A 26309-nucleotide genomic window follows, 5' to 3' on the forward strand; every position below is an offset into this window, starting at 1 on the left:
TAACAACAATAATAATAATAAAAAGAGGGTTGGAAGAAACCCTTTGGGCCATTGAGTCCAATCCCTTTCTTCCTTTGTGCACCGAAAGCACCCCTGACAGATGTCCACTCAGCCTCAATGTTAATAATAATAAAAAAGAGGGTTGGAAAAGACCCCTTGGGCCATTGAGTCCAATCCCTTTCTGCCTTTGTGCACCGAAAGCACAAGCAAAGCACCCCTGACAGATGTCCACCCAGCCTCAATGTTAATAATAATATGTTCGACTTGTGATTTTGTGATATGAAATCCAGCATATCTATCTTGTTTGCTGTGTCATAATAAAATAATAATGATGATGGTTGTAAGAGAAGAAGAGACCCCTTGGGTCATTTAGCCCAACCCCCTTCTGCCCTTTTGCCGTGGGGGCCGGATAAATGGCTTCGATGGGCCGCATTCGGCCCCCGGGCCTTAGTTTGGGGACCCCTGTCTCAGAGTGTTGCTTCTTATTTACTGTTCTGATTTTTGAGTTTTTTTTAATAGTGGTAGCCAGATTTTGTTCATTTTCATGGTTTCCTCCTTTCTGTTGAAGTTGTCCACATGCTTGTGAATTTCAATGGCTTCTCTGTGTAGTCTGACATGATAGTTTATGGAATAGGATCATGACTTTCCAAGTCAGGAGTACACAATCGAACAGGAACACACACTTTCAAGCCAGGAATAGGACTTTATTATCACTTTTTAGAGGCTGCATGGCCATCTGTGCAGACAGCTTTGGTTGTGTCCTTGTGCCTGGGAACTACAAGGGCAATGTTCCTGGGTTATGCATGTGTGTTCCTCATTGCTTTTATCCTAAAGACACAGGGAAAGTGGATTACAGGGCAAAAACTTTGTCCTGGCAAGATAAACATTGTCATCCACCCAAATGGGCAATTTGGAATTCCCTGAACAGACTGAGAAGCGGAGTGGGCAGATCAAAAGACAACCTGGTAAGATGGCACTACCTGGAGGAATCTTCCACCTTGTGTGACTGTGGAGCTGAACAAACAACTCCTCATATGTGTGCTTGCCCACAATGCCCTACCTCATGCACGGAGGAGGAGTTGTTTAAAGCTACGGACAATGCGATTGCTGTTGTCCACTTTTGGTCCAAAACGACTTAGCTGTTTGTGATTCCTTTATTTTATCACTTTTAAACTTATTTATTATGCAATGCTTTGGACACGAAATAAATAAAACGAAGTTTCTAGGACGCAAGCAAAATTTATGGAATAGGATCACGACTTTCCAAATCAGGACTACACAATCAAACAGGAAGACACACTTTCGTGCCAGGAACAGAACTTTATTATGACTTTTTAGAGGCTGCGTGGCCACCCGTGCAGACAGGTTTGGTAGTGGACTTGCGCCTGGGAACTACAGGGCGATGTTCCTGGGTTATGCATGTCTGTTCCTGATCGCTTTTATCCTAAAGGCATGGGGAAAGTGGATTACAGGGCAAAAACTTTGTCCTGGCAAGAGAAACATCGCCACCCACCCACTGTGGCACACAAAGTTTGGGTCTCATGGCCCCTGAGTCCACCCTTCAGAGCAGAAGAGCAGAACAGGAAGATGCATGGGGCCACTCTTCCTTGCTTCCATCCTGCTGGGGGCCCCTCCCTTCCAGGAGCATCTCCAGGCTGCGGGTTGTTTTCCTTTGAAAAGGTTCCGTTCTTGCCATGGAGACCGAGGGTTCTGAGAAGCCTCAAGTCAGTTGGCGCTGGCATTGCCTTCCTGAGCACCAAGATGGGCAGAGAGCACTCCAGACAGCTCCCACTGAGGCCAGCCGGGAGCGATGCCTCTGCGCCAGAAGTCCCTCCGCGTGCCCCCCGATGGACGGCCCTGGATTCGTGGTTCAGGGTAAGGACCGCACCCCCCTCCCGCTCCCTTTGGGGCCCCGGGGCCAGCTCTGTTCTGGCACTGAGGGCCCCCTTAATTGCTTCCCTCTGCAGAAGGTCAGGACGAGGCGCTCGCTTCGCCGCGTGAGCCCCGAAAACGTAGCTGTTCCTGTGGATCCTCCAAGGTAAGCCCTGGCCCCCCGTTCCCTTCGGGGTCCCCCCACCCTAAGGGAAGGGAAGGTAAAGGTTTCCCCTGACGTTAGGTCCAGTCATGACCGACTCTGAGGGTTGGTGCTCATCTCCATTTCTCAGCCGAAGAGCCAGCGTTGTCCGTAGACACCTCCAAGGTCATGTGGCCGGCATGACTTCATGGAGCGCCGTTACCTTCCCGCCGGAGCAGTACCTATTGATCTACTCACATTTGCATGTTTTCGAACTGCTAGGTTGGCAGAAGCTGGAGCTAACAGCGGGCGCTCACTCCGCTCCCCGGATTCAAACCTGGGACCTTTCGGTCTGCAAGTTCAGCAGCTCAGTGCTTTAACATACTGAGCCACCAGAGGCTCCATCTTCTATATATATAAAAGAGCGATGGAATGAGGGCACCGGACAAAACAACAAAACTACAGACTCCCCAACCTCAAAATTTGACAACACAACCCATCATCCACGGCTCTAGGTTGATACAACAAAAAGAAAAGAAAAATGAAGTCCTAATTAGAGGGAAAGGAATAATTGTTTTTATCCAATAGCTGCCAGTTAGAGGGCTAAGCTCCACCCACTTGGTCTCCTAGCAACCCACTCAGCCCAGGGCCTCAGTTTCGCTGTTTAGATTAAATTAGCAATGGTCAGAACATTATAGACTCATCTCTGGTTGCTTGAGAGTTTGTATTAATGCTATGACAGTTGACTCTCATTTAACCGACACCCGAGGGGAAGTGGTTGATGCCGGATAACTGAGAGTTGTCTCTGGTTGCTTGGGAGTTTGTATTAATGCTATGACAGTTGACTCTCATTTAACCGGCACCCGTGGGGAGTGGTCGATGCCAGATAGCTGAGAGTCATCTCTGGTTGCTTGAGAGTTTGTATTAATGCTGACAGTTGACTCTCATTTAACCGGCACCCGTGGGGAGTGGTCGATGCCAGATAACTGAGAGTCGTCTCTGGTTGCTTGAGAGTTTGTATTAATGCTATGACAGTTGACTCTCATTTAACCGGCACCTGTGGGGAGTGGTCGATGCCAGATAACTGAGAGTTGTCTCTGGTTGCTTGAGAGTTTGTATTAATGCTATGACAGTTGACTCTCATTTAACTGACACCGAGGGGAGTTGTTGATGCCGGATAACTGCGAGTCTTTGGTTGCTTAAGAGTTTGTATTAATGCTATGACAGTTGACTCTCATTTAACCGGCACCCGTGGGGAGTGGTCGATGCCAGATAACAGAGTCGTCTCTGGTTGCTTGAGAGTTTGTATTAATGCTGACAGTCGACTCTCATTTAACCGGCACCCTTGGGGAGTGGTCAATGCCGGATAACTGAGAGTTGTCTCTGGTTGCTTGAGAGTTTGTATTAATGCTATGCCCCATAGTATGCCATCACATGGACTAGACATTAATACTGAAATGCAGCCATTGAAAGCAAAGACCAATGCAGTTCAAACTGAATTATATGGTCAGCATAGACCCATGTAAAGCAGTCCAAGGCCGTTCAAACCGCATTATATAATAATAATAATAATAATAATAATAATAATAATAATAATAAGGCAGTGTAGACCCATATAACACAACCCAATGAAATGCAGTGCAAGAGCCAACACGGCCAACTTGGTATAGTAGCGGGGTCTGGAGGTGGTTGAATTTGCTATCCAGGAGTTGTACTTCACCCGTATCCAGAGAGCACTGAAGATAGATCTGGACCAAACTTGGCACACAGACTCAACATGCCCAACTGTGAATATTGGGGAAGTTTTGGGGGAAATGACCCAAAATTTTTGGGAAATTGTAGTCCGCCCACATCCTTCATATTATTACTAAATATCATTGCTATTGATTACAGCAGCCTGGGGGAGGCGCCTTCCACTCAGCCCTGTCTTCTGCTGGTCCTTCTTCAACTCCCTGGACAGGAAGGGAGGGGGTTCAATCAGGGCCACCTAGCACCTCCAAACAAAGGATTCCCCAGGGAGGAGGCAGCCAGGCTTTGAAGCTGCAAGGCCATTACATGCTAATCAAGGTGACTAATAACAGCAGGTATACCTGCCACACCGAGACTATTCAGTGTATTCTAGCTCACCAAACTTGGATTACAATAGGAAGAAAACGGCTACACTTTGCAGCTGCAAGGCTATTCACTGCTAATCCACCTGGCCAACAAACAAATCCAAAAAGTCACAGCAACGCAACACGTGGCCGGGCACAGCTAGTTGACTACGAAAAGGCAAATTCCTCCCACCTCAAAATCCCCACCTGCCAAAATTTGCATATCCCTGCTCCCTCCCAGGGGCCCCTCCCTCCTCTCACTCCCCAACCAATCACCTCCCACATGCAAATTCCTGCCACCTCAAAATCCCCACCTGCCAAAATTTGCATATCCCTGCTCCCTCCCAGGGGCCCCTCCCTCCTCTCACTCCCCAACGAATCACCTCCCACATGCAAATTCCTGCCACCTCAAAATCCCCACCTGCCAAAATTTGCATATCCCTGCTCCCTCCCAGGGGCCCCTCCCTCCTCTCACTCCCCAACCAATCACCTCCCACATGCAAATTCCTGCCACCTCACAATCCCCACCTGCCAAAATTTGCATATCCCTGCTCCCTCCCAGGGGCCCCTCCCTCCTCTCACTCCCCAGCCAATCACCTCCCACATGCAAATTCCCCCCTACCTCACCATACTCACCTGTCAAAATTAAAGCACTGAGCTGCTGAAGTTGCATACTGAAAGATCCCAGGTTCAAATCCGGTGGGAAGGTAACGGCGTTCCATGCAGTCATGCCGGCCACATGACCTTGGAGGTGTCTACAGACAACGCCAGCTCTTCAGCTTAGAAATGGAGATGAGCACCAACCCCAGAGTCAGACACGACTGGACTTAACGTCAGGGGAAACCTTTACCTTTACCTTTACCTAGTCAATGTTTATGTAGTCAATGTTTTCAATACATTGCAATGTTTTGGTGCTAAATTCGTAAATACAGTAATTACTACATAATGTTACCGTGTATTGAACTGCTTTTTCTGTCGATTTGTTGTAAAACATGATGTTTTGGTGCTTAATTTGTAAAATCATAACGTAATTTGACGTTTAAAAGGCTTTTCCTTAATCTCTCCTTATTATCCAACATTTTTGCTTATCCAACCTTCTGCCAGCCCATTTATGTTGGATAAGTGATATAAGGAATGCAATTTTACCACACCATTGCATATAATGTGACATGAGCATCCACAGATTTTGGAATCCATGGAGAGAGCTGTAACCAGTCAACAGTTGATACTGAGGGGGGCTCACTGGATATCAATAAAGCTGTACGTTGGTATTAATAATATATACAGGGATAGGACAGGAATAAACAGTTTTGTGTGTTGGCAGCATCATACAACACATATGGAAAAAAATTATAAAAAGTATCAAAATGTTTCAACTGACTGTAAAAGTGTGAGGCATGAACCATGTCTTGTAAAATGGTGCCTTATGTTCTTGGGGCTCATTCCAGTGGTGGATATGATCAGGGACAAAAAGGTTACTCCAAAAATATCATATTCGATTTATGGCAAGTCTCCTTGAAACTCCCTCCTCAACTCTCTTTGGACTTTACCTTTTCACACTTCCAGTCACATTTTAAAATTATTTTCCTTTGTTCAAAACTTAAATCTGAGGCTGGATCTATACTGCCCTATATTCCAGGATCTAATTCCAGATTTTCTTCTTATCCCAGATTATATGGCAGTAGGGACTCATATAATCCAGTTTAAATCAAATACAGTAGAGTCTCACTTATCCAACATAAACGGGCTGGCAGAATGTTGGATAAGCGAATATGTTGGATAATAAGGAGGCATTAAGGAAAAGCCTATTAAACATCAAATTAAGTTATGATTTTACAAATGAAGCACCAAAACATCATGTTATACAACAAATTTGACAGAAAAAGTAGTTCAATATGCAGTAATGCTATGTAGTAATCACTGTATTTATGAATTTAGCACCAAAATATCATGATATATTTAAAACATTGACTACAAAAATGCGTTGGATAAACCAGAACGTTGGATAAGGGAATGTTGGATAAGTGAGACTCTACTGTAATATGGAATCAGATCATGGGATATAGGGCAGTGTAGATTCACCATGAGGCCCCTTCCACACTGCTCCTATATCCCAGGATCTGATAGCAGATTATCTCCTTTGAACTGGATTATATGAGTCCACACTACCAGATAATCTGGAATAAAAAGATAATCTGGGATCAGATCCTGGAATAAAGGCCAGTATAGATCCAGCCTGAGATCCCTTCCACACTGCCCTGTATCCCAAGATCTGATCCCAGATTATCTACTCTGAACTGGATTATATGAATCTAAACTGCCAGATAATCTGGGATAAGAAGATAATCTAGGATCAGATCCTGGGAATTAGGGCATAGATTCAGCCTGGGGCCCCTTCCACACTGCTGCTATATCCTAAGATCTTGATTCCAGATTATCTGCTTTAAACTGGAGTATATGAGTCTACACTGCCAGGTAATCCAGGATAAAATAATCTGGGATCAGATCCTGGGATATAGGGGCAGTGTAGTTCCAGCCTGAGGCCCCTTCCACACTGTCCCTATATCCCAGGATCTTAAACCAGATTATCTTCTTATCCCAGATTATATGGCAGTGGAGACTCATATAATCCAGTTTATATCAGATAATCTGGAATCAGATCCTGGAACATAAGGCAACGTAGAAGGGACTTGATTTCCATTATTAATTCCAATGGGTTTAACATGGGGGGGGGGGGGGGGGGGAACAAACCTCAATTAAAGTACAGTAGAGTCTCACTTATCCAACACTCGCTTATCCAACATTCTGGATTATCCAACGCATTTTTGTAGTCAATGTTTTCAATAAATCGTGATATTTTGGTGCTAAGTTCGTAAACACAGTAATTACTACATAGCATTATTTCGTATTGAACTACTTTTTCTGTCAAATGATGTTTTGGTGCTTAATCTGTAAAATCATAACCTAATTTGATGTTTAATAGGCTTTTCTTTAATCCCTCCTTATTATCCAACATATCCGATTATCCAACGTTCTGCCAGCCCATTTATGTTGGATAAGTAAGACTCTACTGTATCTGTTTTTAAGTGTGTATACCTTTTTTGGGACACCCTGGTTAGAGCACGTTCAGATGGAAAGTGGGGCTCTTAATACAGGAGGATTAAAGACATAATAATCTATCCACGCTGACATTTTCTATGCAGTTTCAAACCAGTATTGTAAGAGGGAAAATGCAGAAAATCCTGGAACAAATTGGAAGCCTGGAAGGGGAGGGATTTGCACCAATTGCAGAGCCTTGATCATTTAAGAAGGTTGCTGGAGTTTTCAGGAGTTTGTAGGAAGCTGTATGTAAAGGATAATCTTAGATTGGGAGGAGGGGAGGGGACTTGATCTCTCCTCCATGCAATTGGGATAGAGGGTTCCCGATTCTCCCCGTTTCTCTGATATATATATATATATATATATATATATATATATATATACACACACACACCGTATATACTCGAGTATAGGCCGGGTTTTTCAGCCCTTTTTTAGGACTGCAAAAGCCCCCCTCGGCTTATATTTGAGTTAGGGTCCTGGCCGGCTTATATTCGGGTTGGCTTATACTCGAGAATATATGGTACATTTATTATTTTACTCTATTATTGTTGTATTTATTATTTTACTCTATTATTGTTGCATTTATTATTTTACCCTATTATTGTTACATTTATTTTGCTCTATTATTGTTGTTACTATTACATTTATTTTAATCTAGTTTTTATTATGATTAATACATTTATTTTTTCACTCTGATCTTCTTATTACTATTACATTTATTATTTTACTGCATTTATTATTTTACTGCATTTATTATTTCACTATTATTATTAAAAGTATATGTAAGCGCATTTACTTTGAAGAAGATGAGAATAATGATTTAATCAGAGTTAGATTAAATTAGAGCTTTATGTAAATATTCAAAAACATTTAACCTACGGATGCCTCAATTAATGTAATTTTATTGGTATCTATTTTTATTTTTGAAATTTACCACTCTCAGCTTATACTGGAGTCAATGTTTTCCCAGTTTTTTGTGGTAAAATTAGGTGCCTCGGCTTACATTTGGGTCGGCTTATACTCAAGTATATACTGGTGTATATGTGTATATATATATATATACTAGCTGTGCCCGGCCACGCGTTGCTGTGGCAAAGTGGTGGTGGTATTGGGTAAAAATTGTTGTGTAATTTTTATTTGACGTTATTTGTATTTTTTAATTAATTTTATTGTAAGTTATCTTTTTATTTATTATATTTTATTATTTTCTTGTATAATTTTTAGTTATTTTTTTGTTATGGTATTTTATTGTATTAATTTTTTAGTGTTTTTTATTATTTTTTATTGGGTTGCTAGGAGACCAAGTTGGAGGAGCTTAGCCTTCTAACTGGCAGCAATTGGATAAAAGCAATTATTCCTCTCTCTCTAATTAGGACTTTATTTTTCTTTTCTTTTTGTTGTATCAACCTAGAGCCGTGGATGATGGGTTGTGTCGTCAAATTTTGAGGTTGGGGGGGGCTGTAGTTTTGTTGTTTTGTGGGTCGCCGTGATGCCATCACTCTTTTATATATATAGATATATATACACACACACACACACACACACACACACACACTAGGTTGGGAACCCAGCGATGCCCGGGTTATTTGAAAAAGGCATGATTTGTTTTTGATTGTCAGGTATTCTCAGTTTGGAGTGGGTGAACTACAGTTCCCAGAATCGTAGGTCAATTCTCCCCAAACCCTCCCAGTATTCAAAGTTGGCCATTTTGGGTCTGTGTACCGAGTGTGGTCCAGATCTGTCGTTGGCTGGTCATCGCCTGGCTGCAGTGCTCTCTGGATGGGGGTGAACTGCTACAACTCCCAGATTCCAGGGGCAATTGTCCCAAAACATCTGTCAGTATCCATCACAGGTTATGTTGAGTCTGTGTGCCAAGTTTGATCCAGATCCGTCATTGGCTGGGTTCAGTGCTCTTTGGATGCATGTCAACTACAACTCCCAAAATCAAGGCCCATTCCCACAAACCCCTGCAGTATGTTCAGTTGGTCATGAGACTTCTCTGTGCAAAGTTTAGTTCCGATCCATTGTCGGTGGGGGTCACTGTTTCTCTGGATGCAGGTGAACTATAACTCCCTTTTCCCCAAACTTAAGTAATATGCTCTTTTGGTTATGGGGGCTCTGTGTGCCAAATTTGGTCCTGGTCCATCATCGGAGGGGTTTGAAGTGCTCATTAATTGCAGGTGAACTATAAATCCCAGTACCTACTACTCCCAAATGTCCAGGCCAATTCCCCTCCAAACCGATCAGTATTCAAATCTGGGCATATCAGGTATGCATGGCAATTTTGGCCCATAAGTTTTTCTCATGAGTTTTTCTTGAGCATTTTCAAGTTTTTTTCAAGCTGTTCTGAGTCCCTTTCAGGTTAGAAATATACCGTGTTTCCCCGAAAATAAGACAGTGTCTTATATTAATTTTTGCTCCCAAAGATGCTCTAGGTCTTATTTTCAGGGGATGTCTTATTTTTCCATGAAGAAGAATTCACATTTATTGTTGAACAAAAAAAAATGAACATTTATTATATACTGTACAGTAGTTGTCATCACAAACCAGCATAACCAGACAAACTGTGAATCCTATCAAGAATTTCTTGTTATTACCATTATTTCCATGTACAACACTCTATGGTATGTACATTTACCAATCCTGCATGCTCTGGTGTTCTGTTTGGCAGGCATGCTTCCAAACAAAACCTTTGCTAGGTCTTACTTTCAGGGGAGGCCTTATATTTAGCAATTCAGCAAAACTTCTACTAGGTCTTATTTTCTGGGGATGTCTTATTTTAGGGGAAACAGGGTATGTAGTAAATCAATAAATAATACATTTTCTTGTCCCCTTCCAGTCCTCCGGAGACACAAGGAACGCGCGCGGAGGCGCCCTCTCCCCGGACGCTGATAATTGAAGTGAGGCCAGCGTCCAAGGTAAGGAAGGAGGCCTCTCCCTCCCACGAACCTTTGAGAAATAGTTAAAAACAAGATAGGTTTTGTAGGCTTATTCTTAAGCTGAATTTGTTTTTAAGATGGAACAGTTTAAAGTGTAACTCCAGAGAGAGAGAGAGTGCTAGCGCTTTCATAGAATCATAGAATCATAGAGTTGGAAGAGACCTCATGGGCCATCCAGTCCAACCCCCTGCCAAGAAACAGGAAATCACATTCAAAGCACCCCTGACAGATGGCCATCCAGCCTCTGCTTAAAAGTCTCCAAAGAAGGAGCCTCCACCACAGTCTGAGGCAGAGAGTTTCACTGCCGAACAGCTCTTTGGATAGCATAGCTGGATGACCATCTGTCGGGGGTGCTTTAAATGCAATTTCCTGCTTCTTGGCAGGGGGTTGGACTGGATGGTCCATGAGATCTCTCCCAACTCTATGATTCTATGATTCTAAGCAGTTGACAAAGTGGAGCTTTGGGCAAGTTGGTGTAGTGTGTGCATTCATTCAGTCAGCTGTTGACTTATTATGACTATTATGGGGCCGGGCTATGGCGCAGCTGGCTAGTAACCAGCTGCTATAAATCACTACTGACCGAGAGGTCATGAGTTCGAAGCCCGGGTCGGGTTAAGCCTCCGACCATTAATAGCCCTGGCTTGCTGTTGACCTATGCAGCCCCGAAAGACAGTTGCACCTGTCAATTAGGGAAATTTAGGGACGCTTTATGCGGGAGGCTAATTTACAACACCATAAAACTGCCAGCAAAACACGAGGAAAGGAATGCGGAAGTACAGCCACTACTGGACGGTGAAGCAACAGCTCCCCCTGTGGCCGGAATCGTGAAGCTGGAAAAATGTTAAAAATGCCTCTGAGTCTGTCTAATGTATGTTGTTTGTCTGTTGGCATTGAATGTTTGCCATATATGTGTTCATTGTAATCCGCCCTGAGTCCCCTTCGGGGTGAGAAGGGCGGAATATAAATACTGTAAATAAATAAATAATAAATATTAATTTCATAGGATTTTTTAAGATAAGGCATACTTGGAGGTGTTTTTACCAGTTCCTACTCTGAAATCTAGTGTACAACACTTGATATTTATTGTTTGCTCCCAATCAACGTACTAACCTGGGCTGACCCTGCTTAGTTTTCAAGATCAAGCACAAGCTGGTACCTTTAATATATTTAGGTAGGGACCACTTTTTTATGGACTAATTTCATATCTGATGAAAGCTCTGCACTTGATATTCACGAAGCATTAGTGACATCTATTTATATTCTGCTTTTCTCCCACAAAGGGACCCAAAGCGGCTTCCAGCTTGTTATAATGCAATTAAATGCAAAATAAAACCAACAACAATCAACAACAAATGCAGTATAAAACCCACAACAATCAATAATAAGCAATTAGTAAAACATAAATAGAATTCTACAGTTGGAAGAGACCTTGTAGGCCATCCAGTCCAATCCCATTCGGCCAAGAAGCAGGAAAATCGCATTCAAAGCACCTCCAACAGATGGCCCTCCAGCCTCTGCTTAAAAGCCTCCAAAGTAGAAGCCTTCATCACACTCCAGGGCAGAGAGTTCCGCTGCTGAACAGCTCTCACAGTGAGGAAGTTCTTTCTAATGTTCAGGTGGAATCCCCTTTCCTGCAGTTTGAAGCCATTGTTCCGCATCCTAGTCTGCAGGGCAGCAGAAAACAAGCTTGCTCCCTCCTCCCTATGATTTCTCCTATACATGGCTATCATGTCTCCTCTCAGCCCTCTCTTCTGCAGGCTAAACATGCCCAGCTCTTTAAGCCGCTCCTCATAGGGCTTTTTCTCCAGACCCTTGATCATTTTACTTGCCCTCTGGACACTTTCCATTTTGTTAACATTTCTCTTCAATTGTGGTGCTCAGAATTGGACACAGTATTCCTTGGTTTGACCAAGGCAGCATGGAGTAGAATAGCATGACTTCCCTGGAATATCAGAATAGCATGACTTCCCTGGATCTAGATACTCCTATTGATACAGGCCAAAATCCCATTGGATTTTTAAGGCACTGCCACAGTGTTGGCTCATGTTTAACTTGTCCACGAGGGCTCCAAGATCCATTTTGTAACAACTGGTACTTGCTCTTATAATTGAAATACACTACCACATTGTACAGACTTTCAGAATGAAAATTGGATTTATTCCAGGGATTGTTATTTTCATCTTAAAAGCTTAAAAAGGATGAAAGTATGTAAAGTCTGTGTTGCAACATCTGTAGAGAATAGTGTAAATGAGGCATGGGCAAACTTTGGCCCTCCAGTTGTTTTGGACTTCAACTCCCACAATTCCTAATAGCCGAAACACTTGGAGGGCCAAAGTTTGCCCACACGTGGTGTTGATCTTCAAGTCTTCAAATCTTAGTTCAAGGTAACAAGTCTAGCTGTTTTATACCTTCAGTTTTCCCATCTGTGAAATGGTAATGTGGTCCTCATAAAGGTCGCAAGATAAGCTTCTCACTAAAGGTGATTTGTAGTGTTCCACTCAGCGCCCACCCAGGCTCCCACAAAACTCCCACTGGCTCCCACAAAACCTCCTAATCCTGGCTCTAAGAATTACAAAAAAATTAAAACCAGGACAGTAAATAAAGAATAACAATTTGAAAACAGGTGAATTGCAGACAGGAAACAATCAGGGCCAGCTAACTCCTCCCAACAAAATATTCCACCAAGCAGGAATCAGCCAGGGTTCAAAGCTACAAGAAAAGTCCACAACAGTCCCATATACAGTAGCGTCTCACTTATCCAACATAAACTGGCCGGCAGAACGTTGGATAAGTGAATATATTGGATAATAAGGAGGGATTAAGGAAAAGCCTATTACACATCAAATTAGGTTATAATTTTACAAATTAAGCACCAAAATATCATGCTTTACAACAAATGGATAGAAAAAGCATTTCAGTACACGATAATGTTATGTAATAATACTGTATTTACGAATTTAGCACCAAAATATTACGATTTATTGAAAACATTGACTACAAAAATGCGTTGGATAATCCAGAATGTTGGATAAGCGAGTGTTGGATAAGTGAGACTCTACTGTAATTGATTCCACTATCACACAGAATAAAAACATTATTCCTAATACAGTAGAGTCTCACTTATCCAACATAAACGGGCCGGCAGAATGTTGGATAAGCGAATATGTTGGATAATAAGGACGCATTAAGGAAAAGCCTATTAAACATCAAATTAGGTTATGATTTTACAAATGAAGCACCAAAACATCATGTTAGACAACAAATTTGGCAAAAAAAGTAGTTCAATACGCAGTAATACTATGTAGTAATTACTGTATTTATGAATTTTGCACCAAAATATCACGATATATTGAAAACATTGACTACAAAAATGCGTTGGATAATCCAGAACGTTGGATAAGCGAGTGTTGGATAAGTGAGACTCTACTGTAATTGTTTATTTTGGAATTGTGTGTTGTTAACATCGAATTGTTGCCTGTTGAGTCCTTTTCAGGGTGAGAAGGGCAGGGTACAAATATGGGAAATAAATAGAAGGAGCCCCAAGGGCCATCCAGTCCAACCCCTTCTGCCAGACAGGAAGGCCCACCCAATCCCTCCTAACAGATGTCCATCCCTTTTGACACATCCAACCTCTGCCTAGAAGCCTCCAGAGAAGAAAACTCCCACACACTTTCTTTGAAAATCTCACAATCTTGGTGAATGAAGGGGATGCTGTGGGTGCAGCACATCTTGATTTCAGGAAGGCCTTTGGGAAGGTTCCCCAAGACACACAGAAGCCAGTAGAATGTGGGCGAGACAGTGCTCCTGTCAGGTAGATCAGGAATTGTTTCACAGGCCAAAGCCAGAGGATGCTTCTGTCCAGTGGCTCCTCTTTCTTCATCCTGGAGAGAAGGGACCAGTGGGGCACCATCAAGAGGGTCCTGTCCTGGGCCTTTAAGGCTATGCATCGTCTTCAGTGAGGACTTGGATGATGGAATCCATGTGAAAAGGACTTAGGAGTTTTAATAGACCGCAAACTGAACACGAGTCAAGGGTGTGATGCAGCAGCTTAAAAAGCCCATGCGATTCTAGGTTGCATCAATAGAAGCATAGTGTTGAGATGGAGGGAAGTCCTAGTCCTAACATGCTATGCTAGATATATATATATATATATATATATATATATATATATATATATAGAGAGAGAGAGAGAGAGAGAGAGAGAGAGAGAGAGAGAGAGTGTAAAGGTAAAGGTTTTCCCCTGACGTTAAGTCCAGTCATGTCTGACTCTGGGGGTTGGTGCTCATCTCTATTTCTAAGGCGAAGAGCCGGCGTTGTCAATAGACACCTCCAGGGTCATGTGGCCGGCATGACTGCATGGAGCACCGTTACCTTCCCGCGGGAGCGGTACCTATTGATCTACTCACATAGGCATGTTTTCGAACTGCTAGGTTGGCAGGAGCTGGAGCTAACAGCGGCCGCTCACGCCGCTCCCGGGGCTTGAACCTGGGACCTTTCGGTCTCCAGCTCAGTGCTTTTACACACTCTGCCACCGGGGCTCCTATATATATATATATATATATACACACACACACACACACAATATAATTTACAATAATATATAATAATTATAACATATTGTATATACATATAATATTCATAATATTATATTGTAATACGATATAATACTAATAATACAATATAATAATATTAATTATATATTATATTTTACATGTAATATTACTAATAATATTACAATATATAGATAGAGTACAATATAGTAATTTATTGCCAGTATTGTACTATGTTAATAATATAATATTGTATGTAAATTTAATTTGTAAGCCGCTCTGAGTCCCCTTCGGGGTGAGAAGGGCGGCATATAAATGTAGCAAATAAATAAATAAATAAATAATACAGTAGAGTCTCACTTATCCAACATAAACGGGCTGGCAGAACGTTGGATAAACAAATATATTGGATAATAAGGAGGGGTTAAGGAAAAGCCTTTTAAACATCAAATTAGGTTATGATTTTACAAATTAAGCACCAAAACATCATGTTATACAACAAATTTGACAGAAAAAGTAGTTCAATATGCAGTAATGCTATGTAGTAATTACTGTATTTACGAATTTAGCACCAAAATATCACGATGTATTGAAAACATTGACTACAAAAATGCGTTGGATAATCCAGAACATTGGATAAATGAGACTCTACTGTAGTCTCACTTTGCTTTGCTTTGCTCAGACTTCTTCACTTGGAATAACCCTGTGTCCAGTTCTGAGCAAAGCAATTCAAGAAGGCTGTTGACAAATCCTAGCAGCCTCTGGCAGTGTAGTCAATGGGGAAGAATGCTGGGGGGTGACAGTCCAAACTTTACTGGGGATTCCAGTTCTTAGAAACAGAGGGGGGTGGAAAGAGGGAGATTGACGCAGAGAAGCCCTTCTTTGGTGGAACCTTGAGTTTCCCTTTCTTTCTTTGCAGTTTCTGGGGAGAGAGAAGCTCCCCTGGGAGGCTAGCAGCCTTCAGGCGGAGCGTAAGAACCAGACCTCAGAGAGTGCAGAGAGGTACCTCCTATTCATGTTTTGGGGGGAAGGCCAGGCTGGGGGTTGGGGTTTTTGGGGCCCAGAGATCTGGAGGGGGGCATCCCAGGACGCCGCCTTCTTCCCAGGGGCTGGCAAGGGCCTTGGGATGGGGCTGGCCTTGGGAATGGAAGGGAGAAGGCGGCCAGGGATCTCAAACTCTTCTTCTTTCCCTTGTCCTTCTAGCAGCTTCCTCTCGGAGCAAATCCTGACTTCACCAAAGGACAAACAACCCATAGAGTTGGTGAGTGAAAGAAGGGGGCTGGAAAGGGAAGAGCTTGCCTTTCTCCTTCCTTCGGGAGATGGGTTGTTGCTCAGAGCATCCACTTCTCTCTTCTTTCTCCTCAACAGGGTTCAAAGGAAGTTGGGATCCCTTCGGAGGTCCTGGAGGAGGGGGCGGCCCGGGCCCTCGATACAGAGAGGTAGGTCCTTCCCATGGCAGGCGGAGGTCCCCTCTACCCCCCAAGTGAGGCCAAGGGGGCCTCGCATGCAGCCCTATTCCAGGGGATTTGGTGGGCTCCACCTGAGAGATAGGAGAGAACTTCTTCTGACCTTGCTTTCTTGTCTCTCTCCTTGCAGTGTCCATGAGCCCCCTCTGAAGACATCGACGGTAAGAGAGGGAAGAGGGTGATCAAAACGGGGGGGGGGGCTGCTTCCTCTCCATCCCCACACCTCTTTTCCTCTCCCCACCACACCTTTTATTGTGGTAATCTCTGAGCCGTTAGACTCAATTTATCCCTCTCTGGGGGAGATTCCACCAAAAGTGTAGCAGAGTAGCAAAAGCAGACTTTCAAAAACAGCAGATACTTACACGCGGTGAGCAAAGAGAAGCCTTTTTCTGTTAGGATGGCTATCGATTGCAGAGGCTCAGTAAAAGTTCAAAAAACATTTATTCAGGTAAAAAGAATTCCATTGTAGATAGAAAGGTTTGGGAGCTGTCTAGCTTTCTAGACTAGTTTCTAAGGAAAAATAAGAAAGGAAAAATAACAAACATCTAGATAGTCACATCTTGCCTAGAGGGACAGCAAGATGCTGCTATTAGCTTGAAGAACAAAGAGAGAAGAAACTGAACCAAAATGGTTCCGAACTCATGGTCCAGTTTATTGGGGCCATAAAACATTCTGAACCAATGAGAAGTTAGTGTCCCTGAAGATTCACATTTCTACTAACATCAAAGTAAGGGATGTGAGGTAAACAGGATAGAAAGAGGGGAAACACAGTAGAGCCTATCTGGGCATGCTTTGGAAACAGGGAAAGGATTCCCTCAATCTAGTCCTATCATCTATCTGACTACATCTAGACTTGAGTGGTCCAGGGTGATTCCCAACTCCTACTCTAGTCTTCCTCCCCTGGGCTGTCTTCCCATTCCTTCCCTTTTGGCCCCACACCCATGAGGGAAGGGGGCAGCCCCAATTTCACTCCTCTTCTCCCTTGTCTTTTACAGGACTCCGAAGCGGCAACGCTGGCTGACATCCCCAGCCTGGAGGATGAGGTGTGGGACCCTCTCCCCAGTACAAGCAGGTGCGTTGCCCTTCACCAGGAGGGGTGACCATTGCCCCCCTTCTTGTCTTACCAGGTCTCACCTCTTGTGCCTCTCTTCCAGCTCCGTAGGACCCGGCGAAGATGAAGATCCTGCCCTGCACCCGAGGAGATGGTCCTCCCTGGACCCAGAACAGGTAAAGCTTAGAGTTCCTCCTGGCGAGGCCTGCAGCCACCACCAAGGAGGCATCGCCCAACGCCTTTCTCAGGATGCCCCATCGACCTTCTAGATGGCAGGTTTGTCGAGAGATGTCCAGCCTTCAGGTAGGCTGCTCTTCTCAACTCCTGCCATTCCCCAGTGGTCTCTTTGGCCACTGGAAAGGTATGTAGGGACCCCAATGCCCAGTTCCTTCCAGCAAGCATCACACACGCATTCACCTGCCACTGCTCTCCCTGCACTTTTGGCCCAGGAGCCTTTCCATGGCTGCCAGGTGCCATTGTTTCTCTTCTTCTTTTTTCTTCACAGGCAAAACAACACCTACACCATCTTTGCCTGCTGGTCTGCAGTTCCTCCTCTGCAGAGGTCACGCAGGCAGTGGATTACGTGGCCCGAAAACATCTAAAGATGGCCACGGACCACTTTCTGGAGTCCGGCGGGAGGTAAGGGAGCTGGGCCTGGGGGTGCCACTCCCCTATTCCCAGGGGGCCCTGAGTGGTCTCCCCATAGGGTTGGAGCCAAGGCTGACCCTGACCTTGGCTCCCTCTTCCCTTTCTTCATTCACAGGGCATGTGGTGAATTAGTAAGCGCCGTACTCAATTCACCATATTGTTGCCTGGAAGCGGCGCTGGACCTGTTCCTGGCCAAGGTAAAGGAGGGACCTTGGCTGGCCCAGGAGGGCGAGGAACAGGGCAGCCCTACTTTTGATGCGGTCACGGTAAGGACCTCCCCACCTGCACCCTGTTTTTAGGGGGCTGGGGAAGGAGAACGGGGCCCCCTCTTTCTTGACCTTTCCTTGCATTTGAGCCTCCTTCTTTCTCTCCACAGGCAAGAGCGACGCGGGCCATCGGCGGGATCGTCAGACACATCAGGGACAGCACGCGCCTGGAGGGGTGGTTCCTGGAGCTTCTGCTCGCCTTGGTGACCAACTTCATCGAGGTCACAAGGCCTGGGTTGGAGGCACCCAGCAGGAACCGGAGCAACAGCTACGTTCCTCCAGAGTAAGGAGAGGGTGGGGAGGAAGGGTCTGCGGGACTCCCAGCCCTTTTGGGGGGCTGAAGGGGGACTCAGACCCTTCACTAGTAAGTAAGCCTTTTTCTTTCTTTCTTTTTCAGAGAACTGGCGAATATCATCATCGTGCTAGTGAAGAGGGTGGCACCGAAGTCCTTCAACAGGACCTCCGAGTGGATGCTAGAAGACGACCCAAGCATCTGCCCTGAGGGGATAGCCCTCCAGTTGCGGTAAGGAGCTAAGGGCTGATGGAGGTTCAGGGAGGAAGCCCAGCTTGTTCTCTCTGGCTGGGTTCCCTCACAGGGGTCTTTCTTGTCTTCCAGGAGCCTCCTCAAGTCCTCCTCCTCCCTAGTCCAGCACCTGCATTCCATCTGGGAGAAAGAAGCGCCGCTGGAGCATTCGGCCGGCGTGGTGGCCTTCTACGTCCAGGTGAGAAGGGTTGTTCAGCCAGGGTTATGGGTTGGAAGGGGCCTTAGGGCAAGGCTGGGGAGACAAGGAGAGGAGAGGCAGTGCTTCCCTTCCTAGCTCCAGCCCTTCATGCTTCTCTTCTTGTCTTTCAGCTGCTGAAGATCGGCCAGCGCCCACACTCCTCGGAGAAGACCTGGGCACTGCTGACGGCCTGGCTTCAACATCACAGCCTGGCCGTCCAACATCAGAGCAGGCAGGGCCTTCTCCTGCTCTGCGAGACATACTGGGAGGTAAGCCAGGCAGAGCCCAGGCTCTACGCACCAGAGAGAGGCTCTTGTGATCATAGGAAGGACCTTCCCCAAACAAGGGGGAAGGCCTATGGTCGGGAGTTCTCTGCATTGAATGTATCCTCCTTTCTCTCTCTTTTCAGACCATGGGCCTTCAGGAACTCCTAGACGGCATCATCGGCGGAATGCAATCACCGCACACTAACATCGCCATGGAGTTCCTGAACCTGGCTGGCCAGCTGGAGCCCCTGCTGCATATTGAAGACCAGGCCCTTGCGAAGGTTCACCTAACTGCCACATGCCGCCGCCTCTTCCACCATGTGAGTCTTAACCCCTGGGCCTTTTTGGGGAGGGCGCTGGCTCCCCCCTCTCCCCAAGCCCTGAGAAGGGGCTTCATGCGAAGAAACAGGGAGTATAGGGTCTCCTTTTCCTTCTCCCTTTTAGGAGGCGGCCAACATCCGAACGGCAGCCCTCGAATGCTTCCGGCATTTCATCTGGCGCCCGGGACATCCTCTTCAGGAGCGTCAAACCATCAGTGACCTCCTGGTGGTGCTGATGCATGTGGAGGATGAGGATGAGGAGGTGGCCAAGGTAGGCGGGAGGGAGGCCCAGTGCTGGGGCTCAGGAGGGAGGGAAGGTAGGAAGGAAAGTGGAACTGACTCAGCTTTCTTCTTTTCTTTGCAGACTGCGAGGGAGACCCTCAGGGAGGCGGCGGACGTCCTGAATTGGCACCTGAAGGACAGCGTTCTGGCGGAGGACACCTTCAGCTTGCAGGAGCTGCTGCATAAGATCTCCAAGCGCCTGGTGAGTGCCCACCCTGAGGCATGGGAGTCAAGGGTCCTTATGCCCGGTGGGCAGAAGGAGCCCCCTTTTTGACCCCTGTCTCTTCTCTAGATCCATCATTGCCGCCCCAGGAAAGAGTTGGAGGAACAGGTGTATGGCTGCCTCCGTATCTTTAAAAGCCAACGTCCATCGGCTAGAAAGGTGGCAGCCATGTTAGTCGGTAAGGAACTGGGAGGGTCTTGGCCCCCTTTGTGCCCACTCCTGGCCTCCAGATCCGCCTTTGGGGCAGCAGGAGGGGCCTCTTCCCCCCTTCTGGGGATCCTGAGCCTCTTTGGGGAGAACAAAGTTCAGGTTCCCCTTCCTCCCCCTGGGCCCTCTGGGTCTTCCCCTTCCTTGGGTCTAGTGTGGGGGTCTTTGCTCATGGAAGTGGTCCCTCTCTTCTCTCCAGGCCACATTCTGCACAAGAACTACAAGATGTGTGCCGACAGGAACCTCTACACCTACCACGCCTGTAAGTGGGGCCTGAGAGGCACTGGGCCTTGGGGAGAGAGCCTCCCGGGGGGTCCATGGGCCACCCCTCACCTGCTAACCTGCCTTTCCTCCTCCTTTCCTCTCTTCCTTCCAGGGCTGATCAACCTCCTTGAAGACCGTGACCCTGAAGTCAGGCGAGTTGGCAGGGAGACTAAGACCATCCTTGCCAGGGTCACTGCCCTACACCACCGACACGGGCTGCGGGCTGCTCTTCGGCGCTTGGCGGCTCCCTGCAGGCGGGAGAGGTACCCCCCAGAGTACGCCAAGAGGCCACCCGCCTGATGGACTGGTAAGAGAGGGAGGGAGGAAAAGAAGGAGGAGGGAGGAAGGGAGGGGGAAGAGGAAATGGAGGAAGGAGGGAAAAGAGGAAGCAATGGGGAAGGGAGGGAGGAGGTAAGAAGGGTTGTAGGAGGAATAGAGGGAGAGAAGGAAGGGAGGATGGAGAAAGGAAGGAGGGAGTGAGGGAGGAAATGGGGAGAGGGAGGGAGGGTGGAAAAAAAGAGAGAAGGAAGGAAGGAGGGAGAAAGGGAAGGAGGGAGGGTTAGTGGGACTGATGGAAGGAAGGGAGGGAGGAAGGAAGGGAGGAAGGAAGGAAGGATGGAAGGAAGGAAAGGAAAGAAAGAAAGAAAGCAAGAAGGAAAGGAAGGAAGGAAGGAAGGAAGGAAGGAAGGAAGGAAGGAAGGAAGGAAGGAAGAAAGGAAGAGAAAGAAGGAAAGGAGGAAGGAAGGAAAGGAGGAAAGAAAGAAAAGGAAAGAAAGAAGGAAGGAAAGAAGGAAGGAAGGAAGGAAGGAAGAAAGAAGGAAGGAAAGAAAAAAGAATGAAGGAAAGAAAGGAAGAAAGAAAGAAAGAAAAAAGAATGAAGGAAAGGAAGGAAGGAAGGAAGAGAAAGAAGGAAAGGAGGAAGGAAAGGAGGAAAGAAAGAAAGAAAGAAAAGGAAAGAAAGAAGGAAGGAAAGAAGGAAGAAAAAAGAAGAAAAAAAGAAGGAAGGAAAGAAAAAAGAACGAAGGAAAGAAAAGGAAAGAAAGAAGGAAGGAAAGAAGGAAGGAAAAAAGAAGAAAAGAAGAAGGAAAGAAAGAAAAAAGAATGAAGGAAAGAAAGAAAGGAAGAAAGAAAGCAAGAAAGAAAGAAAGAAAGAAAGAAAGAAAGAAAGAAAGAAAGAAAGAAAGAGAAAGAAGGAAAGGAGGAAAGAAAGAAAGAAAGAAAGAAAGAAAGAAAGAAAGGAAAGAAAGAAAAGAAAGAAGGAAGGAAGGAAAGAAGGAAGGAAAAAAAGAAGAAAAAAGAAGGAAAGAAAGAAAAAAGAATGAAGGAAAGGAAGGAAGGAAGGAAGGAAGGAAGGAAGGAAGGAAGGAAGGAAGGAAGAAAAAGAAAGAAGGAAAGGAGGAAGGAAGGAAGGAAAGGAAGAAAGGAAGAAAGAAAGAAAGAAGGAAAGAAGGAAGGAAAGAAAGAAAAAAAGAATGAAGGAAAGAAGGAAAGGAAAGAAAAGAAAAGAAAGAAAAGAAGGAAAGGAAAGGAAGGAAGGAAGGAAGGAAGGAAAGGAAGGAAAGGAAAGAAAGAAAAGAAGGAAAGGAAGGGAGGAAAGGAAGAAAGGAAAGGAAAGGAAAGAAAAGAAGGAAAGGAAAGGAAAGGAAAGGAAAGGAAAGGAAAGGAAAGGAAAGGAAAGGAAAGGAAAGGAAAGGAAGGAAGGAAGGAAAGGAAAGGAAGAAAAGAAGGAAAGGAAGAAACGAAGGAAAGGAAGGAAGGAAAGGAAGAAAGGAGAGGAAAGGAAAGGAAAGGAAAGGAAGAAAGGAGCTCAGTCAACAGTATTAGGTCTGATCTGCCTGGAGTGTAGAGACTCCAAGCGCACACGGAAACACAGGCAGCGGAGACTCTTAGGGCAGAGAGGAGAGAAGAGAAGAGAGGGGAGAAGAGAAGAGAGGGGAGCAGGGGAGCCAAGGGAGGTGCGCCTTGGGGTCTCCTTCAGCTGAGGCCCAAAGAGAGGCACCAGTAGAAGGAGACCCAAGCCCTGCTTTCTCTCCCTTTTGCAGGAACACCACGATCCCACGAGCGCCCGCCCGGAACACCTCCGCTCCAGCTGTGCCGCATCACCAAAGGGAAGTAGCGTTCAGGAGGTGGGAGTCTGCCCAGCCCTGGCCCAGGGAAGCCCTGCCCCCCCCACACACACACACACAGAGAAGCCCCGCTCCCATTCTGGGCCCCATTGTCACCCTGGGGCCCTTGGGAGCAGAGCAGAGCAGAGCAGAGCAGAGCAGAGAAGGAAGACCACCTAGGCCCCTCTGCTGTGCTCTGTTCTGTTCTTTTCTGTGTGGGATTTGGGGGCCTGGAGGGGAGGGGCCACCACCTGCACCCTGGGCCTTCCTCTTCCACCTGGGCTGGGCCCCTGCCTCCTTTGACCTACGCCCCCTCCCTGACCCCTCCCTCTCGGCCTGGGATGCCACCACCGCCCCCTCCCTCCCTCCCTTCTCCAAGGTGGCATCCCACCAAGGGCGCTTCTCCCTCCCTCTTGCCCACCCAGATGTGCCGCCCCTCCTCCCCTCCCTCCTCCTTCCCCCCCAAACAACCCCATTGCCCCCTCCTCTGTCCCCACCCCATCCAAAGGGTCAAGGGGAGGGGCAGGGGGTCTCAGCCCCTCCATCTGTCCAGGCATCTCGGGAGGCTCAGCTCCATTTGGGGAAAGGTGGCCATTTCTCCATCCATGGTGCTGTGTCTCCCGATGGGCTGAGATCCCCCTTGGGTTCCCCTTGCCCCCCCCCCCCCCCGCCTCTCTGCTCACCTGGATTCACCCGGAAGGAGGCCTGGCTGCTGGGAGCCAATAAGGAGGAGGAGGAGGGGTGGCGGACTCTATTGACACCACTCTGCGCTTCTTGCAGGGCCACTCCAGATGGATGAAGAAAGGGACAGTGACCTTCGTGGGAACACCGAGGGACACACCATCAAAGGACCCTGGTCATCGAGGGACATGCCATCAAGGGACCCGGGCCCTGACCTTCGAGGGACCTTGACCACCGAGGGACAGTTGACATCAAAGGACCCTGGTCATCGAGGGACGTAACAACAAGGGTGCCGGGCCCTGACCTTCGAGGGACCGTGACCATCGAGGGACACGTAACATCCATGGACCCTGACTGGCGCCTGCAGGAAGAAGACAGAAGACAGGACTTCTTTATTTGTTTTATTGTTAAATTTTAAAATGTGTATGTACTTTTTTAAAAATGTGTATGTGCTGTTTTTAAAATGTGTATGTTTTTAATATATTTATTATTGTCTTGTGTGGGAGAGGATTCCACTCCCCTGTGAAAGCGCCGCTCTTCCCCTTTGGCTTCTAGGGCTGCCTCCTGTGAATCCAGGGCTGGCCGTGGAGGGAGGGAGGCCCAGGCCTCTCTTGCAGCGGAGGGTTCCCAAGGCCCTCCTCCCTCCTCTGCAAACCCCAGGACTCACAGCCCAGCGCCGGAGGGGAAGAGCCGCCCTTGAGCAGCTCAGTGAAAGAAACCCCCCACTCTCGGTTTATTGTAATTTAAAATTATATCATTATATTATTTAATGTAGAATTAGAATAAATGTAATACTTTATTTTTAATTTAGCATTTTCCATATTATTTAATGTGTAATTAGAATAAATATAGCCTTTTCCTTTTAATTTAGCATTTTCCATATTATTTAATGTGTTATTAGAATAAATATAACCTTTTCCTTTTAATTTAGCATTTTCCATGAATTCCTTTGGGGAGGGAGACCCAAACTCAGGCCCCATCAACACTGACCCTTTCATGCAGGTTGAACTGCGTATGAGGCTGGGTTTATACTGCCTTCTATCCCAGGACCTGATCCCAGATTGTCTGCTTATTATGAGTCTGGGAAAAACAGATAGTCTGGGATCAGATCCTTGGATATATAGGGCAGTATAGATCCAACCTGAATATATTATACAGTTCAAACTGCATGAAATGACAGTGTAGATAAGGCTGTCGGCCCCATCTAAACTGCCATATAATCCTGCTTCAGAACGCATATTAACTGTATTTCAAAATGGATTATATGGCAGTTTAGACAAGGCCTAAGAAGAAGAAGGTAGAGAAGATGATAGTACTAAAGTGTAGGGGAGATCGACACTGTCCTATTTCACAGGATCTGATCCCAGATTATCTGCTTTAAACTGGATTATTTGAGTCTACACTGCCAAATAATCTGGGATCAGATCCTGGGGTAAGGGGCAGTGTGGAAGGGAATGTAGTTGGTGCAAATATAGTCCTGGGCTTACAGTGGGGGAAGGCCCAGGCTTCTCTGGCGGAGGGTTCCCAAGGCCCTCCTCCCTCCACTGCAAATCCTAGGACTTTCAGCTCAGCGTTGGAGAAGAACTGCCCTTGAACCGAACGATGAGAGTATCCCTTATGCTCTGTTTTTTGTAGTTTACCTTCTATGATTGTATCGTATAATGTTGTAGTATTTAATAGAATAAATGTACTGCTTTATTTTTAATTTGGTGCTTTCCTTGGATTCCTTTGGGGAGGAGGAGAGAAACCCAAATTATCAGAACATGTAACTCAGGTCCCACCTAGTCTGCCATATAATGCAGTTCAAACTGTATTATATGGTGAGTGTTGGCTCATATAATGCAATCTAACGCAGTTATATGAATCTACACTAACCATATAATACAGTTTGAACTGCATTAAATTGACAGCATAGGCGAGGCCTAAGAGGAAATGAAAATGCTAGTGTTTGGTTTATGCAAATATTTGTGTCATTACACTGTGTCATGTTAAGATCATTTTGTGACTGTGATGGCATGCTGTGTAAATAAAATCTGCATTTTTTAAGAAAAACTCTTTGTGTGTGTTTATAAATGTTTTTCTGGGGGAAACATTCCTTATGGAAATGCAAAACTGGGGGGAATAGCGAACCCTATCATAATGAATGACATCCTCCACGTTATTCTGACTTGTTACGATGGGCAGAATAGAAATATTTGTCCCTTGGAACATAGCCATACTCAGGGTGAATTATCTCTCTCTTTTTTTGGTCCCAAATAGAAGGACAAGGCAATGTCTTGGCAAGCGAGCCGGGATTTGCTGGATAGGGAATTAATCGATTGATCCCGGGTCACATTGGAAGCAGATGGAACTGAGAGAAAGCTGGGAAAGCCGCATGCAATTTCATCATTTGCGTATAGGTATATATATATCTGTTTATGAATGATGGAACAGCAAGCAGCTTTCCTGGTTTGTCCTCTCTAAATATCATTTTATATATCCACACACACATTGGGCATAGGCTTGCTCAAATAATTCGTTTCCCCCGTTACCCGTTATTAATTCGTTATTTTCGTTTGTTTTGAAGCAATATATTGCATTGGTTGTCCACACGTCTGGATATCGCGGTTTCGAATCGCGAGAGGCCGTTTTTCGTTATGTCGTCGTTTTTTTCGTTAGGAAAAAAAAGCTTTTGCAAATCACCCAAACTCCCACCATTCAGGCCCTTTCCTTTTGCCCCTCAGCAAAAGGGGCGTCACGGGCTCAGCCAATGGGAGGGGGCGAGGGGGAAGGAGGCCGAGGAGGAGGAGGAAGACGGAGGGGGGAAATGGCCGCCGCCGCCGCCGCCTCGCCTCAGCTCAGGCCTGGTGTCTCTCTGTGAGGCGGGAAGGTGGCGGATGGAGCCGGGAATGGAGAGACCGAGAGAGACAGAGAGGGGCCCGGCGGTGAGGTTTTGACGTCTGTGCGAAGCTAGGCAAGTGGGGTTTATATATCTGTGGAAGGTCCAGGGTGGGAGAAAGAACTCTTGTCTGTGGGAGGCAAGTGTGAATGTTGCAATTGGTCACCTTGATTAGCATTGAATAGCCTTGCAGCTTCAAAGCCTGGCTGCTTCCTACCTGGGGGAATCCTTT

At 46.0% G+C, this 26309-nt stretch overlaps 1 protein-coding gene across 2 annotated transcripts; it reads left to right on the plus strand.

Moving 5' to 3' along the window:
* LOC134298208 (uncharacterized) lies at positions 1 to 24904 on the plus strand. 2 transcript variants are annotated; one of them, XM_062977631.1, is made up of 22 exons: positions 1 to 1875; positions 1968 to 2038; positions 10049 to 10127; positions 15618 to 15700; positions 15902 to 15959; positions 16067 to 16137; positions 16295 to 16325; positions 17160 to 17236; positions 17319 to 17391; positions 17721 to 17854; positions 17979 to 18129; positions 18240 to 18412; positions 18527 to 18652; positions 18746 to 18851; positions 18983 to 19120; positions 19261 to 19437; positions 19562 to 19708; positions 19802 to 19921; positions 20012 to 20120; positions 20349 to 20411; positions 20526 to 20720; positions 22456 to 24904. In XM_062977631.1, the coding sequence occupies exons 1-21, from the start codon at positions 1420 to 1422 to the stop codon at positions 20711 to 20713; spliced, it is 2631 nt and encodes an 876-aa protein (XP_062833701.1). In that variant the 5' UTR covers positions 1 to 1419; the 3' UTR covers positions 20714 to 20720; positions 22456 to 24904. The 2 variants fall into 2 exon arrangements, with proteins under 2 accessions (XP_062833701.1, XP_062833702.1); XM_062977632.1 differs by having other exon boundaries at positions 15905 to 15959.
* The last annotated feature ends 1405 nt before the right edge of the window (positions 24905 to 26309 follow it).

Source organism: Anolis carolinensis, chromosome 4 (genome assembly GCF_035594765.1).
Source record: "Anolis carolinensis isolate JA03-04 chromosome 4, rAnoCar3.1.pri, whole genome shotgun sequence".
NCBI lineage: Eukaryota > Metazoa > Chordata > Lepidosauria > Squamata > Dactyloidae > Anolis > Anolis carolinensis.

Bases quoted from the DNA above. Each gene is read 5' to 3' on its own strand.
- LOC134298208 (XM_062977631.1), top strand. From the start codon at position 1,420: ATGTCTGTTCCTGATCGCTTTTATCCTAAAGGCATGGGGAAAGTGGAT. The intron at 15,701-15,901 runs GTACCTCCTATT...TTGTCCTTCTAG, and splicing joins ACCTCAGAGAGTGCAGAGAG to CAGCTTCCTCTCGGAGCAAA. The intron at 19,922-20,011 runs GTGAGTGCCCAC...TCTCTTCTCTAG, and splicing joins ATAAGATCTCCAAGCGCCTG to ATCCATCATTGCCGCCCCAG.